This window comes from Pygoscelis adeliae, unplaced genomic scaffold (genome assembly GCF_000699105.1).
Source record: "Pygoscelis adeliae isolate BGI_AS28 unplaced genomic scaffold, ASM69910v1 Scaffold393, whole genome shotgun sequence".
In the NCBI taxonomy this organism is placed as follows: Eukaryota; Metazoa; Chordata; class Aves; order Sphenisciformes; family Spheniscidae; genus Pygoscelis; species Pygoscelis adeliae.
The window spans coordinates 2,035-16,231 of NW_008824376.1; the positions used below are offsets into that span (position 1 = coordinate 2,035).

Genomic DNA, 14,197 nt, shown 5'->3' on the forward strand with positions numbered 1-14,197 from the left:
ATTTCTAGTGCCCTAGACCTACTTGTATCCCAAACTGTCCTTGCAGAGAAGACCTGAATTTGGGGCGTGAGAGAGACAGATATCTATAGACACAGGTATGACAAAGCCATAACCAGGACTACTTTACTTACTTCCTAAAGTAAAACAGGAATTCAGTTTCAAGGAATGAAGAGTTGATATATAAAAGAAAAAAAAGAAAAAGAAAAGAAACACCAGCCGGGAGGTAGCTGTTCATTTATATTGAAATAGAGATTGGTTTTGCCACAGAGAAACATTAGGTTTCATAGGTTCACATTAAGAATATACTTCATTTGCCATTACTGCCTGTCTGCTTACCTGCCTGAATGAATACAGGTGTTAACTGACAAGCTACACTTTCCAAATATCATATACAAACTGCCTCATGGATATATCAAGCCTGTCATCTGCTACATCTAGGAGAAGATGCCACCCTGTTGCTTGACAGGAACAGATTAAATATCAGAAAACCTCTTCCAGATCTTAGCAAACATGCTTATGTCACATGAATGTCTCCTGCAAAACATACAGCAAAAGAAAAGTCAGGTTGCATCATTCCGTGCCCAAGTAGAACACCACGCTTAGCTATGGAGCAACACTTCATACGTCAGTGGGACTTTCTCCTTCACAGGTGTGCCATCTCCTCCTCTCAACACGTCACATTGCCTAGAGGTGAGAGAACTCCAGTTTTTTCAACTCCAGAGTCCCCAGAGCAACCCCACTGGCACTACTGCCAGCTGTGCTGCCAACAGTGCAACAAGCACTGTGCTCCGTCTTCGAGCCACCCTGGGAGAAAGCAATTGCAGCTCTGCCATCTGTGGGCACTCACCAGCTTCCCTTACCTGTGAGTTTCTTCTCCACGGGGGATAGTGTCCTGCCCAAGCACAAAGCTTGACCCCACCAAAGGACTTGCGGGGGGGAAAGAAGCAGAGCTCCCCTCCTCCTGCTCAGGCTCAATACAGGAGGCTCTTGTCTACTTAAATAAATGTTATTCATATGGCTCACCTTGGTAGCACAGGCAGTGTGATTACTCAAGTGCTGTATCAAAAACATCGCGCAGAGATAGCCGTAAAACATCCCACTCTTTCTTCTCCTCCTGTAGCAGCTGTGTCTATAGTGATTATTTGCGTAAGTCACTCAGATCAGTTGCTACCAGTGACTATATGGTGGATTATCACTTAATGTTCTTGTATAAATAAGGTTTTTACCTCCTTGATGAAGTGGGTATTTTTGGCTAGGTGGAAAACACTTCAGGGCCTAGACATCAGCCAAGTCTCCCATAAGGAGAGCAGCTGACTTGCTATGACACAACTTAATTTACTGGCCATTCAGAAAGATTTTTATTTCAATACCATATTCATACAGGTAAGAACAGTGGAGCTGGTTGTTCTAACTTGTATATTTAGAGTGGAGCATGTTTATTAAGCATTTGCAGGATCACAACATAGATAAGTTGATGTGACTTTTGGGGAGCACAGGAGGAATAGCTACATCAAGGAAGGAATTATCACTTTTAGTTACTTTACAAAGAACAGCACTTCATACCTTGGCTGATTTATACCCATGCAATACAACAGGAAGGCTTCCTACCCATAACTGAATGCTCACAAGAAAAAGTTTTTAGACCCAGGTTAGCAGATTGTTAGCATCCAACAATCTGCTTTCTCTTAAAATGCTCCACTATGATATTACGCTTTTTCTCCCTAAGCAACATGTACGCAAACATCTAAAACGAACAGGCTCCAGTAAATTAAAAACTAAAGGACCAATTTCAAAACACATTGGTCTGAGCTGGGTGCCTAGACCTCATACACCTTTAGTGGGAGTTCAGTATTGCATTTGAGCAACCTTCTTCTAAAACTTTTTAGATACAAGAAGTTATTTTGGCACTTTGTCCAGGCAATGCAACCTCTTGACCCCCAGACAGAAGTTTTGCTGAAAAACGGCACTGGGTTACCCTCTTCCACCACAAAGTGTGGCAGACAAAGGCTGCTACCGTCCAGCAGCTGGAGGTTTTCTCACACCTCAGCATGGGGGTGCAAAGCTGTGAGTCCCCAAACTCTGTACTACTGCCAGGTTAGCAGATTTTTGGTTTGGTGTTGGGGGTATTTTTTGTTTGTTTTTGGTTTGGTGGGGGGAAGGTTTGTGGTTTGGTTTTTTTGTTTGTTTGGTTTGTTGTTTTTTTTTTTGGTTTTGGTTTTTTTTTTTTTTTTTACAACTACCAGTATCACCAATTTCCTGAGGCAAAGAAATATATCTATCCTAGCTAGATATATTCAATGTCTTCATTTGTGCTGACAGAAGAATGTGTTGTCAAGCTGCTATCAGAATAATGTGTGTCTCCTCCTGTTCATCAAGGAGTAACCACTGAGAAAAATTTCAAAATAGTCCAACACATTTTTACTGTACTTTTCATGCATGTCATACAAACATTATGTATCAGTTGTGCTAGAAATTGAAGCAGTCTTTCAGACATGATGGATTGTTTCTCATTAGCATATCCTCATGTCAGTAATCAAAATAAATCAACTTAAATCAAATTAACTCTCCGTGCATTCAGTTAAAATGTATACCATATGCTGGCTGAAATGTATACCAAAGCAAGACTGCTGCTGTAGAAAGCTTCTTTCTGCAGCTACATCTAACAGCAATATTGGGTCAATTTCCATTAAAATACTAAAAAAAAAAATATCTTTGTATAACTATTTCAACCAGCCTTGTGTAGCTCCAAAGGATCAATTAACTGACTTGCTGAAATTGGTCATCAGTGACCCATCACAATACATGCAGTCTCTGTTGGGTGCAATCAGGGGTTAAAGACAAGAGTTTACTCTTTGATCAAACAGGACCTCCGAGAAATCACAATTCAGAAGGCGTGAATTGTGCAGCAGTCTCAGCTTCAGTAGCATTTGCAAGATTTATATGATGGTATTTAGAGTCATCAGTTACTCTACCTAGTTAAACATCTGGCTGCTGTCAAATTTTCAAGGTACGCCGAGCTGGAATGCACCTGCTTACAATACCAATTACTTCTTAACATCATTTGTATTACAAGAATGCTTAGGAACCTTCATCACGAAGCCACTGCAGAAAGGTAACTCAGACTGACTGAGCAGCACCTCCTTCAGCCACTGTTGGCGGTGCATCTGGCCAGGAGGATCAGCAGTGACCACTCACAGCCATGGGGCTGCAGGAACCATCACCCCAATCAGCACTACAGTTGCCTCATCCCTACTAGACTGTCTACCTTGCATTCATGGAAGACACTGGGCAGACAGCTCTTTGCAGATCTGCATTTGTTTTTTATCCCACAACTTAGCGGCAGAATCAATATCAAGTGTAAGATTACACACCACCAGTGTGCTCACACATCCTGAGGGACTAGGTGAGAGCCGAGTCACCCTATAGTCCACTCAGTCCTCAGCCTCTCTACTGCAATTGCTAACAAACCCAGCTGAAGTGGACTGTCTGAAGTTGGCTGGGAAGTGGACATACAGCCCATTTTTATATTAAATCCATTTCAGTTATTTTAATGGCCCTCTTCTAACTTGATTTCAAACAGCAGGAAACCTTTGCTTGCCTTTCCACTCTCCTTACTAGAAGCCTCAATTTGTACTCGATGAGATGACTTGTTTTTCTTTCAACCAATCACTGTCATATGCCTAACTAAATGTGTCAAGCAAACAGTATTATAAGAGATTCATAAATGCTATACCTCTAAGAGGCTTAGGAATGAGAAACATAATCGAGTGTCACTGCTGGAGGCAGAAGAGTTGTTTAGGAATTCTGATAAGCACCAATTCAGCAGATATTAATTTTTATGCTAGTTAACCAGAAACAGGCAGCTTCAGAAAACAGATACGCTTCTCTGCCTGTGTGCTCATTCACCATGGGGTAGAGAAATCACCATGCCATCTTAGATGAGCAGTTGAAGTGTTTCAGCATCTGGTCCTGAACAGTACAAGCTTCTGGTTGAAACAGCGATCAGAAATGGATGTTTCTGGAACAGATACAAAATTGCAGTGAAATACAATTATGTAAAACTTTACCAACGGGGAAACATCTTCCTAACCTAGAAACCAATCACCAATAAACCAGCTTGTGGTGCACCTTCTTTTTAGTACTGTTTCATGTATAACTGAAACACTGAAACCTCTCCTCCTCCTCCTCCCTTGCCTGTATGGCCAAACATGCACATTCAGACAAATTCCACAGACTCTTTTTATGACATGATGCTCTCAATTTAGAACTTTTTCTTAACCCTGTAGGTGTAATTTAAAGGATGTCACCCCTCACAGGTCCCTCCCTCGCTGGTAAAACTGTATACTGTGAGTACAAGATGCTCTCTCATCATTCTTGCTTGTAAGCCTTCAAAAGCCACTGTCATCACATATATCAGGCAAGTTATCTCATATCCCACTGGCTGATAAATTTTCAGTCAAATTATCTATCATCACTGCCTGCCTCTCCCTTTCAATGGTAACCAAGGAGTTATGGCAGAAGGAGGACTGTAAATTGATGCAGTTTGGTTCCCCTCCCAGGAGGAGCCTGTGGCTGGACACTGAGCCCTGGGACAGGCTCACCCTGGTGTCCCCCGCAGCTGGCAGCACCGCCAGCTCCTGGGGTTACTCTTCTTTTGTGTTTCTATTCACAGAACACTGTGCACAGGCTTCAAGAGCCAGAACCTCTTCCCTTGCACTCTTCTCAGCTTCAAATCAAAAGTACATTTTGCACTGAGTAGCCAGCTAGACAGCCCCTCTTCATTACTTTCCTATTGAGCTCCTACTGGCTACCTGCAGGTATATCCAGCCTGTGTTTAATCTCTAAATTTGAAGCAATATTTCTTGTTTATTTTCATACTGGCCTTGACTGCAATATTTCATGCACAGGTACATGCTATGCCACCAATCTGTAAACTGACTTTCCATTAAAATCTGTTGAAATGTCTTCTTCACAGCATCAGAAAGGCACCTGAGCACAGCAATACAGATAACCTGATGGAGGCATTCACTTTGCTGTCCTGATCTAGTTAACCAGCAATCACATTACCTTGCTCCTTCAATACCTCTGGGCTCACTTCAATTCACTTTGGTCTCTCTGAACTCGACACTATTGTATCTGCTGCTGTAAGATGCTCTCCAAAATAGAGTTTGATTTTACAAAGGGCTGAACATCTTCAACTCCTATTTCACCAGTGGAAACATACCTTCAGTCAAAACATATCTAGACTCAGAGCGATCACTGCAGCACTATTAACAATTAGATGCAGGCTTCCAGTGAGCTGTCTGAATGGAGGTAGGATAAAGTAGTCAACAAGTATATCAGTTATCTGTCAACTTTGAACTGCCATATTTGTTAAAGCCAAAACACGCATACACATAAAAGCCTTCTGCACTGATAAGCTAATAGCAAATGATTTATTTGTGATTTCCAGAAGGAAAACGTCCCTTTCCTTTAGTCACTTGTTGCACTCTTCTCACTGTACCTATAGGAAGTTTCAATAGCACCACCAAATCAATACCGATATGCAATCTGCATGCATTTAACTTCAAAAACAGTATTACTAACTGCTTTCTAAAAGGTAGATGTTTCACGTTATCAAAATAATTCTTAAGACATATTGACTTTCATGACTCCTTACTACTTCCAAAATTCAGTTCTCTCCCATAGACAAGAAAAATCTCTGAATAGGTTCATAGACTTCTGTTTGTTAAAAAAACAAACATACTTTGCAATACTACTTTGAAGGAGGTATTCTGCAAAAGTAGAGCTGGAAAACAGAATGGTATTACAAGTTGAAAAGCAGAAAGCATGCTGCCATTCATTTTAGTCACTTCCAAGCAATTTTGTTTGAATCTGCTGAAGGCAAATTTCAGTGTAAAGTATGAAAGCTCAAGATCATCTAGTTACTAAGATGAATGCCTGTTAAATCTTCAGTTGGGACTATTGCCTTCATTTATAAAAACACAATTTCTGCTCTAACAACAAAATTAGCGTTAAGTGCCCTTACAGTCTTGCTCACAGGATCCACCAGCTGTATCTTTTTTTCTTATTTCAATCTGAGACTGACGTCAGCAGCATTCACAACCTTTTGAGAACTCATTCTCCAGTTTCTACTTAATTTGATGTCTCAGAACATTTATATGACTCACAGAATTTGGTGTTTGAAGCTTCAGGGCACAAAGATGGAAAGAAATCCAAAGGGGAAAAAAGATTGCTTTTAATATAGTAAAATAATAGTAAAGAAGAAGAGCCAGAGAAAATATAGTCAAGTGCTATTTTTGGCAAGGCTTATGCGGTAGAACTAGTGCAATTTTCTTTTTCATTACTCAATAAAACAAAGAAACACAATTTTCTGTTCCATTCATTACTCATAGTGAATGAGGAGGTCAGTCATAAAAGCGATGTTAAATGTATACAATTTTACAGCAACCTGCAAGAGCTGAGCGATACTTTGAGACCGCCAAAGCAAGGAACCAAAGCATCAAGCCTCTCAACAGAGAGCACTTCTTTACACAGAACACACATATCTGACTCTGGGAGAAAGCTCCTCTAGAGTCAGAAGTCCCTGCTGGAAACAGCTCCAAATTACAGTCCAGATTCAAAGTGCAGTCTGTACTGTGCAGAAGTGCAAAACTTGAGAAGAGCTCATTTCTGAGGAGTAAGAAGTAGGATGTGATCACTGATGCCAATACAGATTTCATTCTTGCAACCCCCTGTCCCTTCCTCTGCAGATACACAGGCGCTGTACATCCTCTGGATGAAGGGAAGACCATGCAGGATGGGGAGATGCATTCCTGATTGCACCTCACAGGCAGACAATCTACTGCAATGCTTCCACTCTCTCAGATGGTGGTCTCTAGTTCCAAACCCGGGTCTGCAAGCCCACCTCTGGTAAAAAACAAACTATCCCTCCTTTTCTGAAAAGAGAACACTAGTTATACGAATCCCTCAAGCCTTGACACACTGTCAAATTAACACTCTTATTGTTATTAATCAAGAATTTAATAGATGAGATCTTAAAATTAACGTCTTGGGAATCTTTTAATTTAAAAAAATGGAGATCCAATGAGTCATGACTGAAAAAGTCACTCAGCATCTCCTTGTGAGAGACTATTTTGAACAAATACTTTATTGAGCAGACTGATTTTAGCAGAACACACAACTCACCTGTGGCATAAGGGCAATTAAATCTTTATCAATTTTTTTTTATATCCATAAAATAAGTAGACAAATTAGAAGTGAAAAATCTCCTGCTTATCGTATTTCCTAGTAACAGTCCCAGAGTAGTTAGCAAATATGATAGCCTGGATTTATTCTCACCTTCCTTCACAAAAAATATATTAGAAAAAGAAATCAATGCTGCAATGCTTCTCAGACATGTAAACTATAGTTAAAAAAAAAAAAAAAGAAAAAAGAAGAGGGCCACATTGCACAGATTCTGACATTATAATCAACAAAACAAATACCACCTCTTCTCTGCCCTTGTATTAGATGATAAAAAGCGTGTTTTTTTTAAAAGGTCTGGGTTTTTTTAATCATCAAACTGACTGCACTCTCTCGCAGTTGTAGGATAACATAATATAATGTTATATTATATTATAATGTTAACAAATAACATTTGGAGGGCACATTCTCAGGCAGGATAAACGGCTGCCATTCCAGGAACTTTAAAACCCTGAAGATCCCAGCTGGAGTAAAAGGGATGCATACGTTTGATACCTTCAGAACCAGAGCGAATAAACACCTTGTATGCAGTTACTAGAAAACAAAGCTATTAATTTCCTTCTGTTTAAGCACTTGGATTTTGTAAATGGTATGGCAGGTGACTACCTGGCCATCACTTAGCAACATCAGGTTTTGATACGCAACTGGAGCTGCTGTGCCTCCCAGTCTCCCAGCCGTGTGGAGAGGATTTCCACAGCCCGCACTGCAGATGGGAGAACTGCCACATGACTTTGAACCAATGACGCAGTGATGCAAAGATGCTGTTGTGACTAAGTTACAGCCAGATTCTGCAAGTACCACTGATTTGGATGAAATTTCCCACTAAAACAGTAAGTATCTGGAAGACCAAAACCATTTACAGATTTAGGTGAAAGACTGTTCAAATCACAGTTTTGCCATGACAATGGTGTGGATGATTTTTGCTGAATTTGTTCCCTTTAGATTTCTTGCAGTCTCTTGATAGAATAAGTAGCAGCTCCTATGCATATTTACAACAGAATTTTAGCAGGAAATATGAAATAATGTCAAACATGTCCAAGATTCCAGAATGATGGCCACAGTTTTGAACGTGCTACCGTGGAGTGGGGCATATGCAACTCAGAACAGTAGCAAGTACATCACGGGGGCAGAACTTTATGCAGGTTCTTCCCTTGGAAGAGTTTGCTTTTCCCTAAATAAATCATTAACTAGCACAAGTGAAAGGAAATGATTAATTTTATATTTCCAACCCCCAAAGATTCAGGGGTACTAAGCAGTTCTCACAAATTTACCTCATTTAATATCTTTGCAGTAGTGACTTTTCCTGCATGCTATTTTCAAGATGAAGGGCATTCTTATAAAGAGATCCATTTTAGCTAGGATATGGAGCCTTCAACAGGTATGGATTTTCAGCTGTCACATAATTATAGCACAACAGTTGGAACGAGCATCAGTATGGATATACTGTTCATCTGGAACCCTGAGTTCATATAATCAGCCAACCCACTCAAGTCCCTTCTGTGCTTTACACCATGCCTCAGACTTAGGAAAACAACCTAGGAACAGGGTTTAGTGAGGAAGGGTGTATAAAAACATGCTGAAGAGCTTTGCCAAATGCATACCTTTCTCATCTCAGGAAGCGCTAAGCCCAGGCACCAACCACCTCACAGGAAGGCTGGAATCCATATGGTGTTCATGTAGACTGACACTTCTGTGACAGCAAGTTCCATCCCTGCAGAACCCAGCCCTCATGGGCTTGCTGCTCAGGGCCACTCCTTGCTGCTTGCAAGCCAGCGTTTATGAGCAGTGCTTCTTTGGTGTTGCTTTCCACTGTAATTAATGTAATCATTAAAGACACTGGGGTTTTTTTGTTTTTCATTTCATGGTCCTGCTTTGGTTCTACTCTAGTTCTCACTCCACTCACTTGCTGGCTTTAGGGCCTGTCAGCACTGCGCAGTGGAGTTGTCTGCACAGGCCCTCACTTACCAGAGACAGAGCTAGCTCCAGAAGTGGAGATGGCACAGCTGTGTCAGCATGAAGTTGTGCTTAAGCTAAATCAGGCTTGGTGCAAGCCCCCTGCCATGCCGCACTAAGCACAACCTTCTTGCTTTCAGACAATATATCTCCCCTCAGTGTTTTACTATACTGCTGAGCAGCTGGATGCACCTGGCCAGGTTACAGCAGCATTAAACCCTACATGTGACGTAAGCCTGTCCTGCAGATCCTCCAAGTTTGCATCAATGTTAGAGATTAGAATCATATCTAAAGACCTTCCTTATTTTTCTGGTAACTGTTAGCACTGTGTCTTTGGGATTAGAGATGGGAGAAAAAACACTGTCAATCCAAATGCTCAATGGTATTTCAACTTCTATACCTTTAATTGTCACTTAAGTTTCTCTCTCTAATTGCTGCACACAGACAGAACTTGCTCTCTGGCAATCATAAATAAGTTTACACAGTCCTGCAAGCAGCAATTTCTGAAATAGCACAACAACGTGCGACACAAGCCTTCAGCCTTGGGCACCTTAGAAATAACATGGGAATAAACCAGACGTAGCAGGACTGAAATTAGCACTTTGTGTTCGTCCCATTAGGAACTGGAACAAACCCTGCCATGCTGTGTTGCAGTGAAGTGGCAGTTTGCAGTAGTTAGGGTAAGAAAAGGGAAGTTTAATCACCCCCTTCCACCTCCTAACCAGCTCTTTTCTTGTTTCCCAGTCCTCTGTTGCCTTCCATTTAGTCAGCTATGCCTCTACAAAGGGAGCAGAGGGCAAGTATAAAAGAATTCCAGCTGAAGAAGTTCGTATTTTACAGCATACTAAACAAACAGAAGTATTTACACCTGATGATAGTGGAGACAACTCCAGAGGAGGTTGATTCTGTCCACCAAGTTCTCAAAACATTACATGACTACACACCCCAAATCACACGTAGCCTCAGTTAACCTCTGCGGGGCTGTCACCATTATCGTAACTGAAGTTCGTAACTACAACAGAAGTAAGTTAGAGTGTCTTTTTAGAAACTGCACACACATATACACATGAACATGGTGAAGTCTGATTTTCTCCACAGTTTTGGCAGTTCTACAAACCAGCAAGGGCTAAGAGAGGATAAGAGAAGCATAAAGGTTGAGGTCCGTCATTCCAGTCTTATGCAAGAGATATAGAAAATGCATTCTTTAATTAGCCTTGCTTGGCTGTAAATTTCCAGTGTTGCTATTCCATGCAATCAATTGATGCACCAGCATGCTATCTTATAGTCAGAATATGTCTTCTCTGAAAAGGAAACAAGTAAATGGACTTCCTCTCTTTTCCCCAGCTCTTCTTGTTCACTCTTATGTACAACTCCATTATTTCAAATTCTGTTACGACAATACTCTATGAGAACTATCCTAATGCAAAAGTGTTTACAAAGGTGCTATCCGATTTCACCAAGAGCAAGCCAGGGTGCATAAAACAGAGCCAAGAGAAAACTATAGGAAAAGTGGTATAACCTTACAGAAATGTGTACAGCATGAGGCTAAAACGCAAAGCAAGAAAGCAATTTAGCATTTGGTGGTAATTCCAATGGGAATGCATTTTTTAGCCTTTCAATAATGTAGGACAGTTTTAGAGTTAAAAAAAAAATCCAAAACACATTTGATGGGAGTTATTTCTCTTTTTTTTTTTTTAAAAAGAGGGAAGGAAAGAAGAGAGAGACACACCTGCAAACCACTTGGTAAAGGACTTTCCATGGACTTATCAAAGCTGACTCATGCCAGTCTACCACAATTTGTCACTCAGAGCACTTACTTCCTTTCAAAACTGGGAAGGGCTCAGTGCCTGCTGGCAGTCAGTGGACCGCGATACAGTTACCATGGCACTCAAACGCTTGGTGACTTCAAAACTGCCACAGCATTATCACTGATGTAGGGACCAAAGGAGGGGAAGCAGCAGGTGGATCTTTGAATAAGCATATGCAAAAGCAAAAGCAGCATTAGGGTGAATATCCTTGCCTAGTAAACATCCTACGCACAGATCCCCTGTGTGTTCTCTTTTATTTTATCATGCTGGCTACAAGAAAAGTGGAGAGACAGTAACACTTGACAGACATCAGTAGCATGTGCACGCACATGTATCTACACACACTGCTCTCCCTTCATGACTTTAACTTCTAGCACTGGTGCAGATGTCTGTCATCTGTTTGTCAGAGTGACTAGCCAGCCAGAATCTGGCTAAGAAAATATCATCATTGAGCCTTCTTTAAGTAAGACACAAAGTTTAATCACTTAAGTCTTACACCATATGAAGTTATTTCAGTTAATAAAGCACAGCAGCTCATAACATAGTGCGCATTTATCCGCTCCACTCACACCTGGCTCCTCCACAGTTTCAAACTCTCTTGCCTCCTTCTGTTTCAGTTTCTAACATAAATTAGTAGCAAAGCAATGAGTATCTGATTAGCAAAGAAATGGATCAGAAGCAGAATTAGCAAAACCAAAGGACTTTTCAAACAAGATGAAAGTGCACAACAGAAGTGCAGGATGCCATGTGTGAGCTAGGTAAAACACTTGGGACCAGCAGCTCCATTGGGAAGGAGGAACATCTTAGCAACACAGCAAAGCCTGGACTGTGACAGAAGCAGAGAAGGACACACTAGAATGCCCAGGATACACTTTCAGGCTGCAGTAGCCCCGACTATAAAATGCAAGGTGCTAAGCTGCTAGTGAAAGATATATCTATCTCCAAACAGGATTTATATGTTTCCCACTTCGCCACTCTCATTAATATTTGCTGGGCAACCAGAACAGCTCACCTGATCTCAACCTAGATTTCTGTGTCTCCTGAAACATTACGTTGTTCTGCAGATGGGAGAACCTGGCCAGCCAGCCATAGGCCTACCAGTTCTCCACACCGCAAGAGCGTGCTGCATTTTTGTCCAGTTTCTGGTGCTTCTCACCAGTGTTTCCTTCTGTCAGCGCCATCCACATCCACAGAGTCCAGTGCTGCTGCCTTCCAACATAACTACACACAGCAGCCAGGTGGATCTCTGAGCACACTGTGGTTACACTGCAGCTTCAGCACAATTTAACTACAATAACCAAGTAAAAGGTCATTTTGGGGACCTGTTTATTAAAACAAACAAACAAAAAAATCAAAACACAGATGATTTTATGTTGTGGATAGGGAATAACGCCACCATTTCCCCTGCACTGGAAGGACCATCACTCATTCACCTTTCTAACAAATCAAAAGGTGCTTCAGGGTGTCCTGGTTTTGGTTGGGATAGAGTTAATTTCCTTCCTAGTAGCTGGTACAGTGCTGTGTTTTAGATTTAGGGTGAGAATGATGTCAATAACACACCGATGTTTTAGTTGTTGCTAAGCAGTGCTTACACTAGTCAAGGACTTTTCAGCTTCCCATGCTCTACCAACTGAGAAGGCTGGGGGTGCACAAGAAGCTGGGAGGGGGCACAGCCAGGACAGCTGACCCAAACTGGCCAAAGGGACATTCCATACCATGTGATGTCATGCTCAGTACATAAACTGGGGAAAGCTGGCCGGGGGGGCCGCTGCTCGGGGACTGGCTGGGCATCGGTTGGCAGGTGGTGAGCAATTGCATTGTGCATCACTTGCTTTGTATATTATTATTATTACTATTAGTAGTAGTATTTTATTTCAATTATTAAGCTGTCTTTATCTCAACCCATGAGTTTTCTCACTTTTACTCTCCCGATTCTCTCCCTCATCCCACGGGGGGCAGGGGAGCGAGCGAGCGGCTGTGTGGTGCTCAGTTGCCGACTGAGGTTAAACCACGACACAGGGATACTCATATGACCTTCCCTCCACATGACTGAAAATAGCCTTGCCGACAGAAATACAGAAAATCAGTGGGCAACATCTGGGAGCTTAGTTCACGCTGTTTAATGAATCAGGATAACGTTAAATAGCTAGACAACAGAAAATACATTACAAAGTACCCACTTCTAAACTCCTGGGTACTCCAGTTGTGCTACAAGGTACAATTTCTCCCATCTGAAAACCAGTTTTTGTGGTCTTAGGTTCCTGTTTTTATCTCTAAAATCAGCCATTCAGCCTACTCATAAGTGTTGCATAAACATGACACTGCAGTAGACAACACAATGCACGAAAGTTATAAATGTGAATAAGCTCAATAAATAGTTATATTTTCTCATTCACCAAAAACTTACAACACAGTTTAAGTATGTGCTCACTTAAGACAAATACTATGAGAACTCATAAATTCCACCCACTGTATTATCTTGTCGCTGATCACAATGTAACCAAGCACATTTAAATATAGAATATACCTAATCATTATGTGGAAGATAACACTGTGAAAGAAAACCATAGTAAGGGTGATTCTGATAAGACAAGGACAACCAGAAAACGTTTTGAGGCACATGAGTCTAAGACTATGTAAAATGATTATTGGAAAGTACCAAAATATCTGTTCTGAATTTCTGCTGTAAAAAGCATTAAATGCAGAAGGTCAGGAGATCAGTAACCCGTTTGTCCTTTCAAAGCTTAAGTGCCGTACTACATCAGCTGAAGAATTTCCCTTGAAGTTTTCCAAGTACAGCTTTCCCCCTGTTGGGCAACTAGTTAACATTGGCCCATTTGCTCTAGAAAAGGTCCAAACCTTTGAACTATCAGCAGCTCTTAACTAACAAAAATGCACTCAGCCCTGCTCCTGGATACACTCTGGTACCTCTGAATGCAATATTGTAACTTTTTTCATTTTATTGTAATGCACCAAACAAGGGCAAATTCTCCATATACCTAGTAACTCTGCAAAGATGTAGCATGAAAAGAGATACTACTCCTTGCAGTGAGAGTAAATTCAATATTGTAAGCAGGAGTAACTCCAGCGGTAACAGAGCTTAGACTGAAGTTGAATTTGGCTTTCACTGTAGAGTTATAATGAGATAACAATGGATTGAGGTGATTAACTATAAACAGAAATAAACCTTC

At 41.1% G+C, this 14,197-nt stretch overlaps 1 protein-coding gene across 1 annotated transcript in view; it reads right to left on the reverse strand.

Annotated features, from left to right (window-relative positions):
* Positions 1 to 2,331: 2,331 nt before the first annotated feature.
* Positions 2,332 to 14,197, reverse strand: part of RAB3B (RAB3B, member RAS oncogene family) — a 17,657-nt gene continuing 5,791 nt past the window's right edge. Inside the window, exon 2 of the mRNA XM_009320175.1 lies at positions 2,332 to 2,339. Coding sequence (XP_009318450.1) covers positions 2,332 to 2,339 — 8 coding nt within the window. The remainder of the gene's footprint in view (positions 2,340 to 14,197) is intronic.